Genomic DNA, 25,535 nt, shown 5'->3' on the forward strand with positions numbered 1-25,535 from the left:
AAGACCTTGTCTCAGAGGACCACCAGGACAAGACCACAGGAAACAGATGATTCTTCTGCACAATCTGACTTTGCTGCAGTCTGGAATTGAACTACTGGTTTCATCTGGTCAGATGAGAACTAGCCCCATAACTGAGCCTGGTTTTTCCCAAGTTTTTTTCTCCATTCTGTCACCGATGGAGTTTCGGTTCCTTGCCGCTGTCGCCTCTGGCTTGCTTAGTTGGGGTCACTTCATCTACAGCGATATTGTTGACTTGATTGCAAATAAATGCACAGACACTATTTAAACTGAACAGAGATGACATCACTGACTTCAATGATGAACTGCCTTTAACTATCATTTTGCATTATTGAGACACTGTTTTCCAAATGAATGTTGTTCAGTTGCTTTGACGCAGTGTATTTTGTTTAAAGCGCTATATAAATAAAGGTTACTTGACTTCAAACTCCAGTCAGTCTTTAAAACTGATTAAGGTTTTCACTAACCAGTTGTGCTCATTCTTGCATCTAACCCAAAAACCTGAGGTGTGTTTCCCAAAAGCATTTTTAACCAACTATGACCACAAGTTTCATTGTTACTAGCATAGTTCAATGATTCAGTGTCTCCCAAAACCACAGTTGCAAAAATCATCATCACAAACTTGCGTGGTTGGAACAATTTTTCCTTCAAGTATGGCATGTTGATTTGTTTAGATAACGGTCTGTAAACAAAAATCAAGCCAACATAAAAAAATAAACATATCTTTCTTTTCATTTTAAACATACACACTTCAATCTATATATGTGACCCTGGAACACAAAACCTTAAGTAACATGGGTTAAAATGATCAATTTTCCTTTTATGCCAAAAATCTTTAGGATATTAAGTAAAAATCATGCTCCATGAAGATACTTTGTAAATTTCCTACTGTAAATATATTGAAACTTAATTTTTTAGCTTTCCTGTGATGTATAAATCTCAATTTTGAGAAATATTTTGGAAAAACTTTTTATTTTAAAATGTTATTTTTTATTTTTTTTACATGTAATGCAGGGATTCCCAACTTTGTTCACCTCTTTCACCTAATATATTTACTTGAAGTACCCTAAGATTTTAAAATAGATATTTTAATAAAGTAGTATCACATTTGCATGTTACGTTTCTCTAACATTGAGTTTACGGTCAAATGATTTGCAGCAATGGAATGGATTTTCTTCCTCTTCGTGTTTTTATATCAATATGGACACAAGATTGTCCTATTTAAATCAATGTGATAAACGAGTAATCTAAGAGCAGCCTGGTTATATTAGCTAACATGTATAATGTCCTGGATTATATTACTAACTAGTTTTTGTCATGTAACATGGAATCAGTAACAGAAACTATTTGTAAGTCACTGTCAGTGCGGGTTTCTTTGGCCTGCCACTGCAATTCATGAGATGCACGAAGCTTTTCAGCTTTTATTTAAAGACTGTTGACACAACTGTTACACAATCTTGGGTCAACATGTATTTCCCCAATATCAGACACAGCAGAGTGATACAGAGTAAAAACAGTGTGCTTGAAACGTTAGAAAAGGACGACTTTGAGATTCTTTAAATGTTACTACAACACCAACAATTGAGTAAGTGTAAAAACTCCAAGATTTTTTTTTTCTTTTCATAACATAGCATTTACAAATGAAGGACAAGTCTGTTATTAGAGCTGCAGAGAAGTGATTCGCAGGTCATCGCTTATTTAGATTGCATTAATGGTTGCAATAAATGTGCAGAAACTGATCATATGCATCAGCATCCTCTGCCACAGGTTTGAGTTCACTACTGAAAAACAAGAAGCATTTCATACAAACACTGGAGGACCAGCTCTGGATTGGGTTCAGCTAACTAATCTTATTACAATAACACGGGACAGATGTCCTGTTTTAGCCCATGGAGAACATTTTAGATTTGGTCATTTTAGAAGTTTACCACAATAAACTAACCTTTGTGCTTTCTGATTTAAGAGAAGAAGAAACAAAACATTGAAATACTGCTGAGAGAAGTTTACTCGAGACCTTAACAATTCGCATTTGAAGTGACAATCGTATTAATCATAAAAAAGAAGCATTTATAATTAGGACAGACTAAATTGTTTAAGACCTAGAAAAGTGCATTTCAAAAAGGAAATGGCACCATTAACAGTCGAAGTGAATATCCAGTGTCTGAACAGAAACTACAATCAAGCTGTAAACATTTCAAACTAAACCCACCCTCTTGCGTGAGAGGCAGTTCATCTGCTAGACAGCTAACCTTGGCATCAAGTCCTGGGATTATTCACATTACTTCACACAGATCCCCACGCATACACAACTGCTTATAGTTTATGAGCAGACACACACAAAACTGAGATCATCACAACTAAAAGTGAGAAACTGGTTGCCACTGTGCTATGAACACTGCTGGCGAAGCCTCAGAGAAGAACGGTAAGAGAGAAGAAGAATCGGACATCAACCGCTGCTGAGACGGTCCTGTGTTTGACCGCTTGCATTAAATCCTGCACCACAGCAAAACCAGTGCACACAGGAAACATTACGCCACTTCTTTAAATGCTTTCTCACATCTGGGATTGCAGAGCCAGAGAAAGCACCACACTAGAGCCCAAAGACGAAGACGTTCCTACGATCTTGATCAGGCAAGCAGTGCGCTACCAAACCAGTAAAGCCCAGCAACATTAGGACTAGCGCGGTCAAACCATTAAACGCATCCAAAACACACTATTATTGACATAACATGTGTGTGTGCTGTGTACATTTATTATCTCTATGTAAATACACACACATGTATATATTAATTATACAAATATGTAAATATGTTAGAAAATATATACTGTGTGTGTATTTATATATACATAAGTAATATACACAAGTATATATTGTGTAAACAAACTTTTATTTTTTGAGAGAAACTCCCAACATGAGTGTGTAATATTGGCAATAAGACTACGATTTCAACGACTTTGATCAATTCAAGAGTGAGCGCTGTTGTGTAGCAGTTTAAAGAACGAAGCCTATGAATACCAACTCTATATAACAGCATATCAATAGAGGCTAGAGGCAAACATCAGTACAAACAGCTTTCTCTTGAAACTCTACTTATTTCAAGACACAAGAGTAAAGTGTAGTTGCGTTCAGTAAACCTGGCATTAGGACTCATGCAAGTATTTCTTACTGTGCTCTTCATCTGAACACTAAAAAAGGCTGGTAAGGCAATCAGCTTTCATGTGATGTAGACATTAACACGCTGAAATAGAAAAAAGGTGATAGTATTTGCAGTAGGAGTTCAGTCTGTGAGGAACAGGTGGAGACTGAGGGAGAGCTTGGCCGAGGCTTCTGTGTTTGCTGTGCTGGTTATCTGAGGCTGGAGAGAGAGCTGTGATTGGTGTTGTAGGTGGACACCAGAGACGTGCCGTTGCTGGTCGTGCGGTCCCGCTGAAGGGCTTCGAAGTAAGACGCCTGCATAGGTTTGTGACACAGCAGCACACGCTGGGCATCTTCGGTCTTAAACCACTCCCTCTTCCTCCCTGAGAGACACCAGACAACACCACGTCCATTAGCAGCGCACCGGGACATTACTGGTTTATATGGCAATGCTTGCAACTGCAGAAGTGGATCCGTGTGCATCTTTGACATTGATTAGAGCAAACCAGATAACTCAAGCAAGCATAATTGGATAAAACAAAATTGCAAAGACATGCTTATCTGAATTCAACTGATGCGGTTACTGCCGCTTTCTAAATACATCACGTAATGATGGATTTGACAAATAAAGCATCTTCTTACCAATATTGACTGAATCCTCCCAGTCCTCCAGGACCTCAGTGACGATGAGGACATAGACATACGTCCTGTGCTTCCTGTCCCGGTTCTGTGAAGAACAACTTGTTTTCAGCGGCCTCATGGGAAATACTAAATCACAAGCAATAATCTAAAATATGGCTGCAACTAACGATTATTTTGAGAATAAATCAATATATTATTTCTTTGATTAATTGGATGTAAATATCAAATTATTACAAATTGCGATTAAAAGAATAATCTTTTTTTTTTTTTTTTAAATGTTCTGCCCAATGTAGTTTCCCAAACTATGTGCCTTTAAAGGCAAGGACAAATAAAGGTAGTGTTTGTGTAAATATGAGCTGTGAGATACATTAATGTGCAAGAGGGGGGGAAATGTAAACATCACATCCTGCAACTTCATTCTCTTACTTTACTGGTGTACTTTACTCTCTAAATCAATACTTTCATGTAAGATACTAATAATAAAGGAACGTTATTCTTGAAATCTTTTTGCAGCTTGCCACTGCAGCACTAAAACACTGTTGTGGAGTCCACGTCTTTTTGTCTTTGTTGATTGCACCACCAGAAAACACTCACCTCAAAAACGCCTACCAATCGTCCTAATGTACCTTTGACTCCTGCCTGCGGGAATAAAACAGAAGAAGTGTGAAACACTGAATTCAGGACATTTATAGCATCCTGGAAGGTTTTACAGCATCTTCAAACCTCTTATTTCACCATAATCACTTCTCTGCAGATAAACATGAATAAGTTTGCACAGAAATCAGTGGAGTGGAGGAACAACTGATCAAGCCCAAGGCTGGATAACCTCCAATCCAACACACACAGAGCTAATACTCAGTGGTGAAGCATCTTGGTCATCTTTTCCTCCGCTTGTATCCCTCGTCTCGCTCATGTTTGCTAGGACTGAGGCTGACATGGTCACTATATAGAAAACTATCTTCAGGATGGATTTGGGCACAGGACACCAGCTGAAGAGCCCGGTCCAACAGGTTCTGCACATACTGCAGCAAACAAACATCCCAACAACAGAACTTAACCGCATTCGATTCTCATCCGGTAATATCCAAATCCACACATTTGGACCAACTCCTATTATTTGAATAAGCTTGGAAACGTAAGAACATCATGTGAGTGTCTGCAGACGTGATATCTGGGGAAAGATTTGAAGACCATAAAAAGAAAAAGAACAGAGGAAGCCAAGTCTGCAGCTTGCTCTAGTTGGGCAACACATACAATAAGATTCAATTAGTGAACGGTTAATGCACTGGGCATCATAAGCTAACGGGAAACAACACTTTTACAACATCATCTGATCAGAGTAAATGTTAATTTCTTACACACTAAAAAAGTGAATGGGAGAGTACCACAAATATATGTTTTGCATTTATATTTGCTCAAATAGCAAAAAAAAAAAAAAACAACAACAACGATAGAGTTTTCATGACTTTCAATCAAAAGAAAAAGAAAACGGAGAGAGACTGATAACAGCGGTCAGAAGAGTCCCTCCCGCAGACGCTGCATTAGAAACACCCTCGCATTAGAGTTCACTCGTTTGTTTTTGTAAAATAATAATAATTTACTTAGGATTTACGATGCTGATGAGTGTTAAGCAAGTCCTCACAGTCTTGTGAAAAGGGTCCATTAACAGTGAATAGTACACTTACTGATTACAGTAAACAGACATTAATGCTGATAAACGACTAGTTAATTACTCACTGTAATGCAAATCAGGAATCCTCCACCGAACCCTCTCTGAGGAACGTCATTTACAGATGAAATAAGACATAATAAGGTTTTCTGGGGGGTGTTTCTTACCTCCTCACACACCTCCCTGACAGCAGCTACACTGGGCTCCTCCTCCGGCTCCATCCCTCCTCCAGGAACGATCCATCTCTCCGCATGACTCCTGCTGCTCACCAGCAGCACCTGACACACACACACACACACACACACAGCGGGATGAAATGAGCTATTCTACAGATTTCGTTGTTATGATGTTACATTGTGGCAATCTGACAAGGCATCAAAATACATGATCATAGACCATAGTAAACACTTGTGCTCTTTTTTTTTACATTATAATTGTCAAATGTAAACAAATATAAATCTGATATTTTAACATGACAAATATATATGCATTTAGTGGCTTTGACTTAAATGCTACATGAATTAAATGGTAGTTCTAGTTTGTGTATATCTATTTATACAATTTCCAGTTTCTTCGTAAAGCAGAACCTAATATGGCAGTAACAAACTCTTATAATAAAATGAAAGCATGCAATTAAATACAGTATAGAGTGAAACACCCAGTGTGCCTAGACTAACAGCAACACGAAAATAAACCAATCCACTTATCCACTTATTCTCAATGACAAAACTACTTTCATGATTGTTATTGTAGCATGATATACTAGTCAGGAAGTGTTTTTTTTTTTTTTTTTGTCAATATCATGATACAGTGAGGGTATCAAATTTAGATAATAAATTCAACACCAGGGTCCTGATAATCATAGCCAATTATCATTTATTTAATAATTAAATGTTTAACTGTTATACTGCAAGATAAAAACATGGCATTTAACGTTACACATGTAAAATGTCCGACGAATTCAAGTTAAGACCTTTTCATGAGTTGGTAAACATTTGAATGAGATCACAAATACTGTTTGTTTGTAAAGTAGTGTCAATAACGGAGTCATACTGGGGTAAATTACAATAGTGGGTTAAATTTGACTGAATAGGTGACTTACTCTATCGAAAACAAACAAAGAGATGTAAGCGGAGATCGTTTAGTGGCCTTACAATACCCACACCCCTCACAGAGACACGCACAACTGTAGTTGCATCTGCACACATTAATAAGTGTATGTGTTTGTTAGTTTTAAGTGAATAAAGGACTCACCTCCTCCTCGCGCTCGCTCCTGAAGCACAGGCAGGCCGCGCGCTTCTTGTAGCCGTCTCCGTCGTAAGTGCGCGTCTGGTCGGACTTGAGCTTTATCATCGCGCTCAACCGATCAAAGTCCTCAACCGCTGCCAAGTGTGCACCTCTCGATGCGATCCCACGCCCGCAAACCCCTCTAAAGGCCCTCTGTTAGCAGCAGTCGTCCCTCCGTCGCTTCATTTCGTGAGTCTCGTGAGCTGCTCCAGCACAGCCGCCATTACTCTGAACTCTGCGCAAACTGCGTTGCATTATGGACAAACCCGACGCGCGTTTCCTTTCGTGAATATGACGCTACGCAGTAGAGGTGCAAGCGGTTCAACGCGCACTAACATTTACATATTGATGAATTCACTAGTGTAATAAAAAATATAAATAAGATTTTATTTTTGTAATGTTAGATTAAATAAATTGTATAAAACATTACATTTATTATTATCATATATAAAAGGCATGAATATAAGTGTATAAAACTTGACAGATGCCCCATGTGTAATCTCCAGATTCCAAGGGGGGCAGGGTTTCATATTTTATTGAAGCACCCCTGGGTTTTTACTGTCTATGCCAGATTCAAACAAAGAATCAGGACTCATGGGCGGCCCGCGCTTTTTAGCCAATCAGAGAACGCACTCTGCCTGTCAATCACTTTAGACGCTTGGAATTACGGATATTGGATTGGCTGCAATTTCTTTTAGAAGGCGTGTTTTTTATTTTATTTTTAAACGAGTACTCCGAGGTTTATCCTATTTCTTTTACTGTCTATAGGTTTATCTTGTTAAACTTTCCGCATGTCCACGGACGCGGACAACTTGTATTTATGCAACGCTGATGGTCCGCTCCGAAACAGACATGTGAACAAAACAATTGCCCAGAATCTGGTTGTCTTTATATTGTTTTACTGACTGACTCAACAGGTTCGAGTAGCAACGCGCTTCTTCACACAGCCTGCCGTGTCCAATGGTCCCTTATGAAGCCACCTGACCATAGACTGTATAAAAAGCTCCTGAAACACACACACACATACACACGCACACAAAACGGGAGGCACGCGGTCGACCGCTCAGAGCGGTCCTCCGTGCGCACTCTCCGATGACTTTTTTACGTCACGCCTACCTAGCGGTCCATAGCAGACTGAGGGAGGCTTAATTATGAGATAGATAGATAGATAGATAGATAGATAGATAGATAGATAGATAGATAGATAGATAGATAGATAGATAGATAGATAGATAGATAGACAGGTATGTATATTGTATGATATGATTTGATATATGAATATATGCTATTATGATTTGATATGACATGATCTGATAATGCAGCGACCCCTGCTGTTCGTCCAGTCATTGGGAGCGGTGTAGCTCCTCCTCCTCCGCTCCACCATCATCGTTTCGTTTTCACTGCGGGACGTTTTTTTTCCGTAAACACTGACAGTGGAGCTTTAATGTCCGACGAAACTCCTGACCTGTGTTATAAGAAGCGGCTCTGGAGTGTCCTCACAGGGAAGTGGCTCTTCTGACTGGATCAGGTGGGTTTCTTTAACGGCTCGACGGTGAGGTTTGACTGGTCATGATGCTTTCACGTGATGACACAGCAGTGTTATTAGTGCTCATAATTATCATGATGACATTAATGCGATCATTACTGCTCACCATAGTAATGTAACATAACGTAAGCAATGGTAGCAGATAATGTCACTGAATGCGGGTTTTTCCCCGCATAGTCACGTGCAACATAGACGCTTCCTCTTATATTATTATCCCTTGGCTGGACGTTTGTTTAAATGTTATCTTTCCGCAATATAAATATAAGTTTGTGAATTAAATGAGCAATGACAGTCCTGTTGTGTCAGCTGCTTTAGAAAATGCACTGCTTTGCTTTACGATAGCATAATATTATTGTGAATATAATATTTCTAAACCGTGGTATTTACATGGTAGGTTAAATAATAACGCAGTATATGCTCAGACACGTAGTTTAACTATAACAGGCCTACAAAAAAATAACATTAAATGCTAAAGCTCTTGTTATTGCAATACAATTGCAATAGTATATTATGCTAGTTTTTTTTTAATTTATTTAACTGCAGATTTAAATCATAATAAATCTTGATTAAAACAAAAAATGCTGCATTACAGTAATGAGAGTAAACGAAATTACAAATAAATAATAAGAATAAGAATAAAAATCCAAACATTATGGTTTATTTTAAAGAAATTGCCACAATAACCAATCAATCAGTCTTAATTTCGAAGTGAAATGTGACCTGAACCTGTTTTGTGAGATTCATCCGGCACAGTTAAAAGGTGTTGTAATAGAGAAAGTATACGCACTAGTAAATAATCGATGTAGCTGAGAAAAAGTTAATGTAAAAGATCTAATAGATAAAGTCTGAGACAAGTCTGAAATAAAATGATTAACACTTTCAAGCTGTTTTCCAGCATTCCTGCCTGTGACCTCTTCCATGAATAAGTGTGTTCTGTTGGATCTGACAGTCATTAGTGAAGGCAGGGAGACCATGTGGGAGTCACATGCATGCAGAAGATGAGCAGAACGGATGCCAGGAGCACAGCCCCGGTCTGAGTGTGTTACACCATGAACATCACCACACAGCCCCCTCACACCATCAGCGGAGACGCGGCCGTCAGCTACGTGCTGGTCCCCTTCTTCCTCATCACTGCCCTCGGGATCGTTGCAGCAGTGGTATGTGCTGGCATACACAACCACAAAGCAGCGGGGTTAACTATGCAGCGTGCATCAGCGGGGTTTACTAAGCAGCATGCATCAGCGGGGTTTACTAGGCAGCATGCATCAGCGGGGTTTACTAGGCAGCATGCATCAGCGGGGTTTACTAGGCAGCATGCATCAGCGGGGTTTACTATGCAACATGCATCAATGGATTACTATGCAGCATGCATCAGCGGGGTTTACTATGCAACATGCATCAATGGATTACTATGCAGCATGCATCAGCGGGGTTACTAGGCAGCGTGCATCAGCGGGGTTTACTAGGCAGCGTGCATCAGCGGGGTTTACTAGGCAGCATGCATCAGCGGGGTTTACTAGGCAGCATGCATCAGGGGGTTTACTAGGCAGCATGCATCAGGGGGTTATTATGCAGCATTCATCAGCGGGGTTACTAGGCAGCATGCATCAGCGGGGTTTACTAGGCAGCATGCATCAGCGGGGTTACTATGCAGCATGCATCAGCAGGGTTATTATGCAGCATTCATCAGCGGGGTTACTAGGCAGCGTGCATCAGCGGGGTTTACTATGCAGCATGCATCAGCGGGGTTTACTATGCAGCATGCATCAGCGGGGTTTACTATGCAGCGTGCATCAGCGGGGTTTACTAAGCAGCATGCATCAGCGGGGTTTACTAGGCAGCATGCATCAGCGGGGTTACTATGCAGCATGCATCAGCGGGGTTACTATGCAGCATGCATCAGCGGGGTTACTATGCAACATGCATCAATGGGTTTACTATGCAGTATGCATCAATGGATTACTATGCAGCATGAATCAGCGGGTTTTACTATGCAACGTGCATCAGCGGGGTTACTAGGCAGCGTGCATCAGCGGGGTTTACTAGGCAGCATGCATCAGGGGGTTTACTAGGCAGCATGCATCAGGGGGTTTACTATGCAGCATGCATCAGCGGGGTTACTATGCAACATGCATCAATGGGTTTACTATGCAGTATGCATCAATGGATTACTATGCAGCATGAATCAGCGGGTTTTACTATGCAACGTGCATCAGCGGGGTTTACTAGGCAGCATGCATCAGGGGGTTTACTAGGCAGCATGCATCAGCGGGGTTACTAGGCAGCATGCATCAGCGGGGTTTACTAGGCAGCATCCATCAGGGGGTTTACTATGCAGCATGCATCAGCGGGGTTTACTATGCAGCATGCATCAGCGGGGTTTACTATGCAGCATCCATCAGGGGGTTTACTATGCAGCATGCATCAGCGGGGTTTACTAGGCAGCATGCATCAGCGGGGTTTACTAGGCAGCATGCATCAGTGGGGTTTACTAGGCAGCATGCATCAGCGGGGTTTACTAGGCAGCATGCATCAGTGGGGTTTACTAGGCAGCATCCATCAGGGGGTTTACTATGCAGCATGCATCAGCGGGGTTTACTAGGCAGCATCCATCAGGGGGTTTACTATGCAGAATGCATCAGCGGGGTTTACTAGGCAGCATCCATCAGCGAGTTTACTATGCAGCATGCATCAGCGGGGTTTACTAGGCAGCATGCATCAGCGGGGTTTACTAGGCAGCATGCATCAGCGGGGTTTACTAGGTAGTATGCATCAGCGGGGTTTACTAGGCAGCATGCATCAGCGGGGTTTACTATGCAGCATGCATCAGCGGGATTTACTAGGCAGCATGCATCAGCGGGGTTTACTAGGTAGTATGCATCAGCGGGGTTTACTAGGCAGCATGCATCAGCGGGGTTTACTAGACAGCATGCATCAGCGGGGTTTACTAGGCAGCATGCATTAGCGGGGTTTACTAGTTAGTATGCATGTCTCTTCAGGGTGTTTCTAACAGTGTCTGTCTGTGTGCTCACTTGGGCAAGAATGTGAAGTCTCATGATGGAGTAATTTGATTGAGCAGTACATCCAGGAAGACAAAAGGCCTTTATTCTTCTATGAATGTGTCTTGACTGCGTGCGCAAAATATTTGTCAGCTGCATTTTCCCCTCCTTTCACAGCAGAAGTAGCCTCAGAGACATTATGAATCATTGTAACTGGTTTATAAGTGCTGCAGGCATTATGTTACTATAGTGAAATGCTAATGAGACTTCTTGTTTTATAGGTGATGTACATAAGGAGGAAGCGGAGGTAAATAAACATACTCCAGCACTCTTTAAAAGATATCAGATGTTTGGAATATTTACAGTTTTTTGGAAATAAATCTCTTTTGCACAACAAGCCTTCATTTATTTGATCAGAGCTGTAGTAAAAATGTAATAATATTACAATTTAAAAGATTTCTAATTTGAATATAGTGTAAATTGTAATTGATTGCTGTGATCGAAGCTGAATATTCAGCATTGTTACTTCTTCAGTGTCACGTGATTATTCCAAAGTCATTTTTATTACGAAATGTATTGATATATGCTTATTATTATTATTATTATCAATTTTGAAACAGTTTTTGCTGCTTTGTGGAAACAGTGACTAATTCTTTGATGAATTGAAAGTTAAAAAACAGTGTTTATTTTAAATGTAAATGTTTTGTAACATTATGAATGTCTTTTCTGTCACTTCTGATCAATTTAATGCATCTTTGCTGGATAAAAGTATTCATTTATTTGAATTAAAAATGAACAAAATATATATTTTTTTTTCTTTAAATCTTATACTTACCTCAAACTATTGAATGGTAGTGTATCATGATTTCCACAAAATAATAATAATAGCTATTATTATTGTTGTTGTTGGCATTAATGTTGATTATAATTTGAAATGTTTCTTGAGCAGTAAATCAGTATATTATTATTTCTGATGGATCATGTGACACTGAAGACTGGATTTATGATGCTGGAAATTCTCAGAAATAAATGATTAGAAAACGCTTGAGAATTGTATATTACTGTGTTAAATAATGTTTCTTTTCTTCTTTGAAACACTTAAGAGGTGCCCTCTGTTTTTCACACTATAATGTAATGGATGATGAAGGGAATTAATACAGGGACATTTTCTTTCCTGTGCACTTTTAGGATTGATAGACTGCGGCATCAGCTGCTTCCAGTTTACACTTACGACCCGACCGAAGAGCTGAACGAGGCAGAACAGGAAATCCTTTGGAAAGAGGAAGACACAAAGGTAATCCATCCTGTAATGACATGAAAAATGCTGAAGTAAAATCCTGGTTTTGAACAACAGTGATAATGTCCCATGCACTTCTGTTTTTCCCTTCAAGTAAACAGCAAACACTCATTAACCCTGGGACATATTTTTAATCTTAATCAGTTGTAAACATATGTATCTGATATCTGGTCATGTGACTGATTTTTGTCACTGTTACATAACAGATATCCTCGAGTCAAATTCCTGAATGCATGAGAATTTTTAAAGTGTGATAATGATTAATATTAAATCCATTTCAGGATTCATTTAGTAAATTTCTCAGCTGTAGAAAGTCTTTTCTTATCTGAATTGCAAATGACAGTGCAGTGTTTTACAGCAAGTTGCTTAGCAACAGCAAACCAATGGGAAACTGACCCAAACTTGCATCATTAAATATTCATGTCCTTTTTTTTAGTGCCTCAGAGAACTTTAAACGTGCTACGTGGCATTAAGACAAGACCCTATTATGTGTAATTTTGGTTTGAAAAGTATTTTTTAACCCTAAAATGCAGATACAAACATTTGAGAAGCTGTGGGGAGAAGCGTAAATCTCTCTGACGTAAACAAACACGCACTATAAGGCGCATCTATGAGCCTTAAATTTTCTCAAAAAAAAAAAAATCAGACTGTGCACCTGATAATCCGGTGCGCTTTATGTATGGGTTAAATACAGAAATAGACCCCGTAATTGATTCTCAATAAGATGGGAAATAGCTATAAATTAATTTCCTGATGTCCCTTTATGGTTTTGGCATTTTTAAGGTTAAGAAATGTACATTTAATATGTTCCAGACCTATGACAACAAACCACGAGTGGATTTACACACATACCCACACATTTACAACCAATAACGAGCCTGTGTGGAAAACCTGTTCAGCATTGTAATAAACCTCGTCAAAATATGAGAAACATTTCGTTTGTGCATTTGCAGGCGGTCCAGGGTTGGATGAGGACCTATCAGCAGCGCAGACCCCTGCTCTCGAAGGATCCTGATGCATGAAAATCAGCTTCTGGTGATTCTGCACATCATCTGTGAACCTGGTCAATAACTCAACACTGTCTCGTCCTCCTGTACTGCAGATTCCCAAGATAGACATTTTTGAGCAATAAGATACTGTTTTTTTCCTCTGTTTGAAGCGTTAAGTCTGGAAGAGCTTTAGGGACAGGAAGTGATGGGATCGTATTGTTCACCTCAGGTCTCTTCTCACAAATATGGTCCAGCTGAAGCAGTCTGAATAGCAAGACTGAAGAAAGATGTCAATACGCCACTGTGTTACAGTTTTTTATTTATTTTAGCTGTTTGTATTCTGCTGATGAAATCCTCGCGAGAGCAGTTTGTTTTCCGGAGCGTGCATGAATGTGATCTCAAGTACTCTTTTATTTCTCATTCTCCATGTAAACTAGTTTGTCAGGTGACTCTCCTTGACGTTTCCTGAATGCACTGGGAATGTCCTCATGAGAAACTAAAGGGTTAAACAGACACCACATCATTAACTCTCATGTTGTTCAAAACCGTTATGTAAGAAACACTGGAAGCAAGTGAATTTAATGATACAGAAGAAGAAAAAACCGGGACATTTTTGTGAAATCTCTTATGTTCCACATAAGAAAACAGTTACAAGTTTAGAGATTATGGTAAATGATGACACCATTTTCATTTCTGGGTGAACTATCCCTTTAAAGCCAGCCTGAAATCAAAATTCACCCTGGATATTGTTTCCTAAATGTATGTTATAGATGTCGTTGTGAAAAATGTATCCATCCTTATTTTACAATAAGCCATTGGTGAATGTGTAAATAAATAAGGAGAAGAGTAACAACATGCAGTGAAGTACATTTTTTGGACATCATTTCAGTATCAAAATCTCATAACTGGATCTTCCAGTGAAAACAACAGACTTCTGTCTGTAGGACCTCTGCAGTCATTGAACTCATCCCTGTAAGGACACCTTCAACTGCTTTCTCTCTGTTTACAGGCTTTATTAACAGCCAAAAGAAGCTGGCGTCCTGATTGTGTGTATTGTAATGCCAATAACACAGACATTTAAATCATAAACGGTAAAGTAATCCTCAGTAAATGTGTTCAACTATGTAGTATTCACCATATTTATAGCATAATGTCAGCTGCAACCATTTGCAAACCGGCATTTGGTATCATCTCATATTAAATCAGTAGTTTGGCCAAAAATTTATGAAACCGTGAAAAGAGTCCATACAGATGGAGATTTTGGACCAAGCCGAGGTGTCTGGTCAGCAAAATACAAAACATCATTATTGCTATTTAGAAATGAAAGGTTTAGGAAGATGTGATGCAATTTTTTTCTAGACACAGGATTTTTTTACAACGGGGAATTAGGTGTTAAAAAAGAAACTAATCCTTAATAGGAAAAAAATACATTCAAACAAAGAGATGTACGAATTCTAAACTTTATTAACATTTTGAATATAAATTCCTGCAGTCCACAATAGAAAATGCAGAGTGCATACATTGCAAAGACTGATCCCAAACCAGTTGTGCACGGGGACATGAAAACAAGACATCAGTATATGGAGGGGCATGTTAAAAACCACTGCGTCAAACAGCCATAGTACCATCATGATCTACCAAATGGGGGCTCAGAGCTAAGCAACTAGCAGGATGTAGTTTATTACAAAGAGAGGGGGAAAAAGCCCTAACCTTCAGGTGCCACACTAAATCATTTTGTCCATGAAATAAATCAAAGTCAATTCAGTGCACCACACAAATATGTATAGAAAAATAAACTAAAAACACACAAACCTATATCTCTACCACAGTCTGTGAACACGTTGTGCATCTATCTGACTCAATGCAGTCATTCCTGTGGTTTGTCTAAATGTATATAAAGAAAATAATAAAGTTTCTGTTCATTGATGCACACTGCTGAAAGCAAAAACAGTTTTAAACAAACTGAAAATGCAACAAAAAGCCACACCGGAGACAGCTGTAAATGGATCAGAAACAAACACGCTTGCCAAAGGCTGCACTGAGACCAGTTGAACATCGTCAGAAGAGAGCAGAGTAATCCGTCATAGGCTGTTGTAAAGTGAGGTATGAACGTGACGGTCAAGTCCAGAGTAGAACTGACCTGGTTGCAGTATTCCGGGTTTAATAACCATGTTTGTAGCAGCATTAAGTTCTGAGAGGAGACCCAGTCACTGGACCGATCAGCGTTCCCTGACATGGAATTTAACACGTCAAAAGAGAAAATAAAAACGAAAAAAAAACCCAAGAAGAAAACCAAACCAAAACCCAAAAAACACCAAGCGCAGGTTGTCTGAGTGGACTGTAATGGGACAGAAGTAGTGACACGGCGGGGTAGTTCACAGAATTGGCGAGCGAATGGAATGATTAACATTCTCTAGTTAAGAAGAAAAAATAAAATAAAGATTAAAATGTTTGCATGTGTTATTAACGGATTTGGGGCCGATACAATTAAAAGCACTGCTGAGGTCTAATCATTTGCGGTGCCTTTTTTTTTTATGTAGCAAGAATCAGTTGGTAGTGAAATATTTAGACATTTCCGCAATTAAAACCAATTTTCCTCCAAAAACATTTCAAACAGACCAGACGAGCAAACGGTTCCTCAGCACATCCAGGAAACCCAACTACACGGAAAACAGACTTAAATTGACTACTTAGTTTTCACGTGCCAGTAAATTTAATCGATGGAAACAGTGAAATCACGATGGTGGCGAGTCGGCGGAGGGATTTTTTAAAAAAAATAAGAAAGTCGAAGTTTGCACACAAGAGCATTCAATGATATGTTGATTACAAGTTAAAAGTCCTCTAGATTATGCTCATTCAAAAAAAAAAAAAAAAAAAAAAAAGAGAAAGTTCATTTTATTTCTAGCTCAAATCACGGATTAGCTAAAAAAAGTATAACTGGAGACATCGAGTTACCACACACACACACAACCCAAGTAAAAACATCGAGTAGGTCAATTCACCTTTGTCCAGAACACAACGACATGAATTTCACAACCTACCATATTTTAGATTTAGACTTGTAAAAATAAACTTGAATTCTCAAAGCCTGAAACTGTTGTTTGCGAAAAGAAAACTTCAGTATTTAGCGGATCGCTTTGTGTCAAGCCGCCATCAGAGCATATCTTTGTCCAGTATAATGACAGACACTATCGACCAATTACCCATTGAGTGCGAGACATACACGTGTGCATGCATCCATGAATGGACATACAGTATTTTGAGTCTTTTTCCAGTGGTGTTACACAGAGAAGGCGCATGAAGTGTGCAAGCCTCCCTGACACTAGGGGGTGCTAGAGAGTAAAGGGGAATTGGAGGACGAGGGTGGCACTAGTGTAAGGGGAAGAGGGGGTGGGGAGGGTCAGTCCAGCTCTGGTCAACAGGAAGAAATAATGTTGGATTGTGAGGTAGCACGCATTGCTAGTTACTGTTCCTCTTCCTCCTCCTCCTCTTCCTCTGAGGACTTCGATGGCTGCTCCTCCTTCTCCTGTAGAGACAGATAGCCACAAATGGTCAGACCAGGAAGTGATATTTGCATTATGGCATGCAAAAACAAAACAGGATGCAATGGACCTTTAAATTGGGTTCGACGCCATGCTGAATTTAACAGATACAGTTTTTACAATAGCAAGCAATGTATAAGTCCTAGAACAACTTTCAAAAATGTTTTTGCTTGCTCAATTTTTCAGAAAGAGATCTGTATATTAAACACTACAACTAGTGTACTTCAATCCCTCACAGCCTCAATGTCATTCTTGACAATTATTAAATATATGGCCCCATCCTGACTATAGGAATCAATTGTATTTGTGCAACGTTAACGTACAGCAGTCCTCTTCTACATAATTGTGTGTGCACAGTGAAACGGATGCCACCTTCAACAAATTGTGGAAGAGCTTAAAGTGAAAACACTCCTCTTAAAGGGATCGTTCATCCAAAAATTACTCCCTCACCCTCAAGACCTTCATTCATCCTTGGAACACAAATTAAGATATTCGTTAAGTCCAAGAGCACTCAGACCCTCTATAGACAGCAAGGGAACTACCACCATCGGTAAAACAGTGTGATATCAAAGGTGAGTAATGACAGAAGTCTACATTCTTGGGTGAACTATCCCTTTAAGATATTAAACAATGGTCTCAAAGTATATTCTTATTTGCATGTAGCATCTACTCTACTAAATCAAATCAGAGCCTCCTGTGTTCAAGTCTGAATGACTAAGTGGAGGAAGTGTTCCAGCATAGCTGAGATAACTAGCAGTGTGACTCGAAGCCAGAGAACAGTGCCTCATGTGAGAGGAATGCAGCACAGAGACACAGGGCTGATGACTACACACGGAGCTGTCGAGGAAACGGGGCGGCACTGGGCTCTGCTTGATTACATGCCAAACGGACTTAACAGCCAAATAAATGGCTTCAAGATCTGTTCTTATAAACAAGACCTACAGGAGGAACAAAGGCGGAAAAAGAACTACAAGAAATCCCTCGTGAGAAGCAGCCAAATATTTGTTGTTGCCCGTGGCAACTTCCCACCACACAAACACCTGTACAGCCTTGTGGTTTTCGCTATAAATGCACATGAAATGCACAAAACGGAAGACAAATAAACTCACTGCTTTCTTGGGCCGTCCTCTGCGTTTCGTCCCTGCAGGTGCAGAAGCCGTTGCTGTTTTCTGAAAGAGAAAGAGAATAAACATCGTGCTATGTTTGCAGTCGAGCTCCAGAGGGCGCCGTTGGGCCCGTGCTGGCAGGCGGCCCAGGGGCAGCAAGTTCATTGGCCATTATATTGGAAACGGACATGAGCAGCATGCAGTGCACTTCAGTTCGCCAGCCACCTGGTCCGGAGCTGAGAGACAGCTGGGCGAGAGAAGTGGCAACACACGCATGCATACACAAACAAAGGCAGAGGCGGCGTCACACGGGGGGGATGGGCTAGTGGGTCAGCTGTGGTCATAACAATAGATGGAGGGGAAGGGGCGGGGTTATTATCTCAGAGACTGCACTGCTGCCCGTGCACCTGCAATGCACAGTGCCTGCTATGCCACAGGAAACCAGCAGGAAGTCAAAAGATTCAACCGGAATAGAGCAACTGTTATTATCTGCACGCTCTAACAAAAACAAGACTGTTCGTGTCAAACATTTAAAAATATAATAATGAGGAGCCAAGAAATTGACTGGAAACAATGTTTACATTTAAGCAAAAAAGCTAATTGGGCAGAACTACACTTAAAACTCAAGGTTCCAGAAGTGATTTGCAGAGATTCCATAGGTTCCAAAAGAACATTTCACTGAACAGTTCTTGGAAGAATCTTTGGTTACACTTTATTTTAAGGTGTCCTTGTCACAGTGGAACACATTTTAGTACTAATTTACTACATGTACTAACTGGATGGTTAGGGTGAGGATAAGGTCTTGGCTTAGGGTTACTTGCATGCAATTATGCATCATTTGTTGTTACTATAAAAGTAATAGTTTTAGGGACCCCTTAATATAGAGTGTGACCGAATTTTTACTTTGTGATCACCAAAAAAAAAAAACCTTTTTCCTCTATATAGAACTGTGAGCAATTCTGTGGAAATGTTCTTTACAGAACCACAGACACCAATAAGAACTTGATTGTTAGCGTGCAAACTCTCAGGGCCGGAAGACAGATGCAGGTTTGTCTTTGATGGTAATATTGTACAGGAGGTAGCTGTGCACAAAACCACCGAGACATTTCTACTCACTTTGCCCCGAGATGCAGTGGAGCTGGGCTTGTTCTTGCTGCCCTTTGGTCTTCCTCTAGGTCTTTTCGGTGTGGGAGATCCACTGGCCTCCTGCTGCTAGAATATTGAGAATGAGAAGTAATCAGAAACAAATACACACTTGAGTCAACTGTGGGTTACCCACATACAACTCGTACAAACTTATAAAGCATCTGCTGTTCAGAGTTAACAACTGGTTGCTACTTTAAGACCAACAGGTGGCATGCAGTCATTGGTTGCCAACAGAGAATACACTGCAGACCACCACAGGTGTTATACCATTAGCTGCTCAGGGTCAGTGTAAAAAATACTTTCTGTCAGACATATGCAAATGTTGTGTGTAAGCCAACTGCAGAGATAACCATGCATATCAAGTCTGCTTCTGTCTTCAAGGCCAGGAAACCAAGTTTACGTCAATGCAGAATAAAATCTACGTCATTTGATTTACAGAGAAGAGTGAGAAAGAACAGCACAATTGATAACACTCATAGCCTTTCAGTGATTTGACAATCTTACAACTACACAACACAAGAGCCTGAAAAAAGGGAGATTTGGATGAGGAAAAACTACATAAATGAAAAAAAATCTACCTTGAAAAAGAAGTTGCATCGTACCAATCTCTGAATTTAACCACTTACAAACACACAAACTGCAAATCTGCTAGAGCTATTACCTTGCTGCCTTTTTAAAACGTGTACAACATAGATCTGATCCACTTGGATAAAAAAACAGAATGAAATGCCTATAAATTTACAAATGGCACATGCATGTTTGTAGCACTTTATTAGTATACTTGTCCTTTTGTAGAGTAAGGAGCTATTGCATTATATATCTCATAAAACAGTGGTGCTTAAGTAATCCATCTTGTATGATGGTGGCCATGGATTACTACTCAAAGGCTCTGATTACATGGGTGAGTAATAGAAACTTTAAACCCAATGCACTCTTGAGGCCCTATGACTGACTTGGAATGATCCAATCAGATGCTGGCATTTCCCAGTGGCCAATCAGTGCGCAGCTGAAGCAGTAAGTGGGTTACTAGAGATCATGTTACAGGCCTTGGTCATTCTACCACTACAGATGACCACTGCACATGTGCAGCATGTGCAAACTGAGTTAAAGATGCACCAAAACAAAGATCTTAATATAGCCTATCGGTTAAGAGATTTACGAGATTAAGTAACACCCTAAAAAATTGTTTAGATTCTCAACCCATGTGCAAGACTTCAAAAACAACAAAACGCACGCAAACATTAAAGTCTGAAATGAAAAAAGGCAGTGTTTTGGTCTCATCAGTGTGAAATACAGCGGCCCACTGAAAGCCAGATACAGTACCTGTGGGTGTTTCCGTGGTCTTCCACGTCCTCTCTTCTCTGCTCCGTCTTTCTCTTTAGTAGCCACGGTGTCCTTGCCAGAATCACTCATTCTGCTTTACGGGAAAGCTGCTGCAAAGATGAGCACAATAGATAATCGATCAACAAACACGATTTCAGGGTTAAATTCACAGCAACTTTAATTAAATTAGTACACGCTCGTCTGGTAAAAAAAAAAAAAAGTTTAAATTAACGTCACAGGGAACGTAATGAACGAGCGCGCGGAACGACCGGCGTCCCGTTTGTTTACAACACGCGCTGGGCCTGAGCTCGCGCGAATTCAAACCCCCACAAAATGTCGACTACAAGCAGAAAATATTTGAGTAGCGGCGTGTCCGTTTGAACAATTGGGCTTTAATACCTTAAAATTGCAGATCTGAAATCCGTCGGATGTTCGCGGTGCTGCGGCGGGGCTTTAAAAGAGAAAGCTAGAGGCGAGTGGTTTCTACGGATACCCCAGCGGTTCCAGTGCGAACCGGAACACGAACACAGCGCGCGATTCGCGCCCTTTTAAATCCCCGAGCGCGTGAACACACGATTCTGTTGTTTACACTGAGAAGCGCTTTAATTAATTAAAAAACAAACAAAACCGAAGCGAAATACTATTGCTTTGTGTAAAACTTCGTTTTAATTGTTTAAAAAAAAGAATGTTAAGCCTTTGTTTCGAAACCCCCAAAAGTTGAATATTAAAAAGAATTGCGATGTTTGCTGTAAGTTATATAAAAACTAAGTTTCTTCGAAAAGGCAGTGGACTGCGTTAATTTACTATAACTTTGCGTAAGTAACAGCGAAGAACGCGCCACACGAGCCCGCCAATATGTTTAGTGTTCGTTAATATTGTTCAACTGTGCACGAATACAAACAAATCCTATTTCTGTTTTTCTACTTTTGATCTTGCAGGGATTGAAAATTAGTTACTAGAACTAGCTTTGGAATAAATGAGAGCGATTTAACACGTACCCTTTTAAAAGGATCGGTCGGGAAGGCGTCCGAAGCGTGTGAAGCCGCGCGGTCTGTGAGCTGCGAATGAATGAAACAACGCTCTTCTTCGGGAGTTTAGGGGCACTTTACTGGGGCTTCCACACCGGAAATAGACGAGGAGGGGGACGTGCGTTTGAATTGTAACTAGCCAGTCAGCTGCGTCGGTGGCAGCGTCCTGCCAATCACTATCGCGTAAGCGCCAAGCACAGCCAACCGCTTTTCATTACATGGTTTTGTTGTTACCGACGCCGCTTTTTTTTTTTTTTTTTATAAAGATTGGTTTAAAATGTATTGTTACCCTCTTTATTTTTAGCGCTATTTTAGAACCACACACAAAATGTACACGTTAACAGCAGGAAGATGTTTTTTTTTTTTTTTAAGTATAAAACATTTTAATTTTGAAGATTTACACAATAAAAAGAAAAAGCTTTATATATATATATATATATATATATATATATATATATATATATATATATATATATATATATATATATATAAAAGAATACTTCCAAGTTTCCCATGAGACTATCAATTCAATTACTATCAAAAATAACTGTTCTGATATAGCAAACACCACTGCATGTATGTAAAGAGATAAAGTCCTGTGACTTGTGAAAGGCTGGTCTTTTGCTACATTTACAACACAAAGAAAGCTAGGTGTGATGCTGCACCCTGCTTTGGTCAATATGCATATTGTGTTGCAAATTGGAGTAAAAGCACAGCCTCTGACACATTTCACTGACCTGTGCTTTCACAATTGGCCATTTGGTCTGTTGAGACATCTTTTAAATGCAAAACCATTCCACTTATATAGCATGCAAATAGCATGACTAATCCCCCCATGTTTGCTGTTTACAGATGAGTCACTGTGAGTATCCTGTAATCAAATTATGACCCCCACCCCCCTGTATTAAATAAAGATGAGCAGTTCTGGAATTTGAAACTGAAATGATTTTTATTAATTAAAGAGGGAGGGTTTTGATGACAAACAGACTAAACATTCACCAGCTTCCTGTCTCACTGACTATTAAACTTGTCTGAGGTTGTTTTTCATGGGCACCGAGGCGTGTGTCATGTTCACATATATACCTCGAGCAATATGCAGAGGAAGAAGTATGAATGAACAGCTATAATGTTTTTTTTTTTTTTTCTGCTCAGCTTGTGCTCTTCTGGCACTATAACTACTCGGCTATTTTTCTTTGTTCATGCACTTCCTGCTTTTCCTGTGTCTTCCATCCCCATGCACGCCCCTCACACACACACACACACACACACACACACACACACACACACACACACACACACACACACAGTCTGAGCAATTCACAAATATTCATCCCCTTGCATTACGCCTTAAACCACCATACGGTAACACTGATTTAAGAGTAATAATAATACAGGTCTTAACTTTTGATATTGGACTTTTTGGTTTTGCAAATATGCATGTACTTTTAATGTGTATTTATTAAATATCAAAAACCACACATTTAAGTTGGAATAGCCTTCACATTGTTTGTGATATTGCAAACTGTTAATGTAATGTAGTTTTAGTCATATTTATTTTATAGTTTTCCAGGCTAACTTGTCTTAAAAACTGGTTTCTGAAAAATAACCTGATGTTTGGTGACACTGGAAGCATTTCTCCTGAATGAAATGGAAAAGGTATTAGCCATTTTAAACCTACAAAACATGCAATGTATTCAATAGGCTACAGAAAATGTTTAATAAAACTCATTAGCACACTGAGCATTATTAAACAGACTTTTCAGTGTTTTCCTTTCAAAAGATACGTTGTTCCTCACCTAGGCTTTGCATGAATGTATTGTAATTTTTTTTCCCTGCTGTCCACAACTCCTAAAACTGTGTTATCTTCAGAAGACTTTTATTGCACAAGTTTATAGACCACATTTACAGTACTATAACATTTTCAGAGCGTGAAGGTCACAGTCGCCATGTGACTTGGGGGAAAAAAATACACAATAGAAATATTATTTTGGGATGAATTATTATCCTTCAGCAGTTTCGCTTTTCCATGATCGCTTCATAAACTTTCCCACCACCACAGATTTTCTCTGTAGTTTGTTCGGAGCTGCTTCAGGTCTCTCTGTGGGTCTCTCAGGAGTTTGAGTCACACACACACACACACACACACACACACACACACACACACACACACACACACACACACACACACACACACACAAACACTCGAAACACAGAGAGGACATTTATTTTCTGAATGAAAGGACGGAAGCGCCGCACAGAAACAATCCCCCGCCATTTTTCAAATCTGATTCACTATCAGTGAGTCGAGCCTGAGTCAGGCGAGCACAGGAAGCTGTGATTCTCGCAGAGCACATTAACCACGTTTACACAAAATCAAATCAAAGAACAACGATGTAAATAAATACCTCAAAGCTGCTCCCTCATTTTATTGTCATTTATCACCGGTAATTGCATCTCTCTCTGTTTATAAGGGTAAAGTTTTCGAGTTACCAAACTGGTTTATAAAGAGACTCAAATATTGTTGACTAATTTACCTGTTCAGTAGCAGAAGCCTATGATCTTTGCAGCAGTTTAGCGAGTTTCTATTTAATAAGTTTAATAAGTCAACGAGCTTTCACTTTGTAATGAAACGCATTTTAAAGGTTAAAGATCTTTTATAGATCTATAGATTTTTTGCTGATAGCACGCTCCTCATCTGAGCATCAGTTAGTTATTCGTTTGCTTGTTTGTGCTGGATCTCTCAAACTTGGATGATAGCCACATATGTTTTTTTTATAATTAGTATTTTATTAAGTTTTTAAACTTCACTATTACAAAAAAAATCAACATTGTAGTCAACTTCACAATTAACATCTTGACATGCATCCCATAGTGATGATACATTTTAAATGTACACAAATAAATAAAAAGAAACAAAAATAAATAGGAAAATCATATAAGACTACAAAAAAAAAACACACACAAAAATAAAAATAAATAAATAAAACAAAAATACATTTTTCAACAGGCACCACATTCTCATAGTAGCAATATATTGCACATATTTTCCCCATTTCGCCTCATATTTTTCTGTCCTGTCATTAATATTGAAAGAAATGTTTTCATATGATGCCACTTTTGCCAGTTCCGTACTCCACTCCTGAAAAGAGAGCTCCTCTGGGTTCTTCCAGTTTCTCATTATTATTTGTTTTCCTACCATTATACTAGTGTGAATAAAGTCTGCTGCTCCACAGTTCGATGTCATCTGTGGATCATTTAAAACATACAACCTCGGACAGAACTCCAGACCAGTCCGGGTAAATATTCAATGCGATCATGAATCTTTAGCCAAAAATTCTGAATCATGGGACATTCAGCAAATGAAACAGAGACCCTTCTGAACTACAGCACTTCCAGCAGTCTGCATTATCTCTCAGCTTCAGCCTAAACAACCGAGTCGGAGTCCAGTAAAATCGATTAAGAATCTTAAACTGTATTAGTCTAATTTTAATGTCTCTTGAAACCCTCTTAATGTTTTCACAGATACAATCCCATTCTTTATGTGTAACATCAATGCTCAAATCTGCCGACCAAGTTAACATGGTTGCATAAGATATGGTAACTGTCTGTCGAAATAACATTGCATAAAAGATAGCAGCTTCATGCCCCAAACCCATTATTTTCGTAGTCTGAGAAAGAAGGTTTGACTGCTGAGGTTCTATTCCTTTCCCTATGACAGCCACATATAGCCACATATGTATGCTACACAATAACAGATTAATGTGTAATTTGCATTGAAATAAGATTCACACTCTCCATGAACTTTAT

General features: G+C 39.4%; 3 protein-coding genes across 8 annotated transcripts; 1 reads left to right on the plus strand and 2 right to left on the minus strand.

Moving 5' to 3' along the window:
* Positions 1-1,424: 1,424 nt before the first annotated feature.
* LOC113040982 (diphosphoinositol polyphosphate phosphohydrolase 1-like) lies at positions 1,425-7,011 on the minus strand. Its single transcript, XM_026199219.1, has 5 exons — positions 6,720-7,011; positions 5,633-5,743; positions 4,391-4,435; positions 3,797-3,881; positions 1,425-3,537 (listed from the first exon to the last, which is right to left on the minus strand). Exons 1-5 carry the CDS (start codon positions 6,816-6,818, stop codon positions 3,365-3,367), a joined length of 513 nt encoding a protein of 170 aa, XP_026055004.1. The 5' UTR covers positions 6,819-7,011; the 3' UTR covers positions 1,425-3,364.
* A 1,068-nt stretch (positions 7,012-8,079) lies between these two features.
* Positions 8,080-14,433, plus strand: LOC113040984 (small integral membrane protein 29). The gene is made up of 5 exons (XM_026199226.1): positions 8,080-8,280; positions 9,248-9,455; positions 11,579-11,604; positions 12,486-12,591; positions 13,548-14,433. Exons 2-5 carry the CDS (start codon positions 9,348-9,350, stop codon positions 13,614-13,616), a joined length of 309 nt encoding a protein of 102 aa, XP_026055011.1. The 5' UTR covers positions 8,080-8,280; positions 9,248-9,347; the 3' UTR covers positions 13,617-14,433.
* A 594-nt stretch (positions 14,434-15,027) lies between these two features.
* Positions 15,028-21,854, minus strand: LOC113040983 (high mobility group protein HMG-I/HMG-Y-like). 6 transcript variants are annotated; one of them, XM_026199223.1, is made up of 5 exons: positions 21,699-21,854; positions 20,701-20,810; positions 19,348-19,440; positions 18,235-18,294; positions 15,028-17,109 (listed from the first exon to the last, which is right to left on the minus strand). In XM_026199223.1, the coding sequence occupies exons 2-5, from the start codon at positions 20,788-20,790 to the stop codon at positions 17,047-17,049; spliced, it is 306 nt and encodes a 101-aa protein (XP_026055008.1). In that variant the 5' UTR covers positions 20,791-20,810; positions 21,699-21,854; the 3' UTR covers positions 15,028-17,046. The 6 variants fall into 6 exon arrangements, with proteins under 6 accessions (XP_026055008.1, XP_026055005.1, XP_026055009.1 ...); XM_026199220.1 differs by having other exon boundaries at positions 19,348-19,443; positions 21,699-21,853; XM_026199224.1 differs by having other exon boundaries at positions 20,701-20,807; positions 21,699-21,835.
* Between the last annotated feature and the right edge of the window lie 3,681 nt (positions 21,855-25,535).

Source organism: Carassius auratus, chromosome 23 (genome assembly GCF_003368295.1).
Source record: "Carassius auratus strain Wakin chromosome 23, ASM336829v1, whole genome shotgun sequence".
NCBI lineage: Eukaryota > Metazoa > Chordata > Actinopteri > Cypriniformes > Cyprinidae > Carassius > Carassius auratus.

Excerpts from the sequence above, each read along its gene's own strand:
- LOC113040982 (XM_026199219.1), bottom strand. The coding sequence starts at position 6,818 with ATGATAAAGCTCAAGTCCGACCAGACGCGCACTTACGACGGAGACGGC. Across the intron at positions 5,744-6,719 it reads GGAGCGAGCGCGAGGAGGAG|GTGCTGCTGGTGAGCAGCAG; the intron begins GTGAGTCCTTTA and ends TGTGTGTGTCAG. Across the intron at positions 3,882-4,390 it reads GATTGGTAGGCGTTTTTGAG|AACCGGGACAGGAAGCACAG; the intron begins GTGAGTGTTTTC and ends TGTTCTTCACAG.
- LOC113040984 (XM_026199226.1), top strand. The coding sequence starts at position 9,348 with ATGAACATCACCACACAGCCCCCTCACACCATCAGCGGAGACGCGGCC. Across the intron at positions 9,456-11,578 it reads TCGGGATCGTTGCAGCAGTG|GTGATGTACATAAGGAGGAA; the intron begins GTATGTGCTGGC and ends CTTGTTTTATAG. Across the intron at positions 12,592-13,547 it reads GGAAAGAGGAAGACACAAAG|GCGGTCCAGGGTTGGATGAG; the intron begins GTAATCCATCCT and ends GTGCATTTGCAG.
- LOC113040983 (XM_026199220.1), bottom strand. The coding sequence starts at position 20,790 with ATGAGTGATTCTGGCAAGGACACCGTGGCTACTAAAGAGAAAGACGGA. Across the intron at positions 19,444-20,700 it reads GACCACGGAAACACCCACAG|CAGCAGGAGGCCAGTGGATC; the intron begins GTACTGTATCTG and ends TCAATATTCTAG. Across the intron at positions 17,110-18,234 it reads GAGGACGGCCCAAGAAAGCA|GAGAAGGAGGAGCAGCCATC; the intron begins GTGAGTTTATTT and ends CTGTCTCTACAG.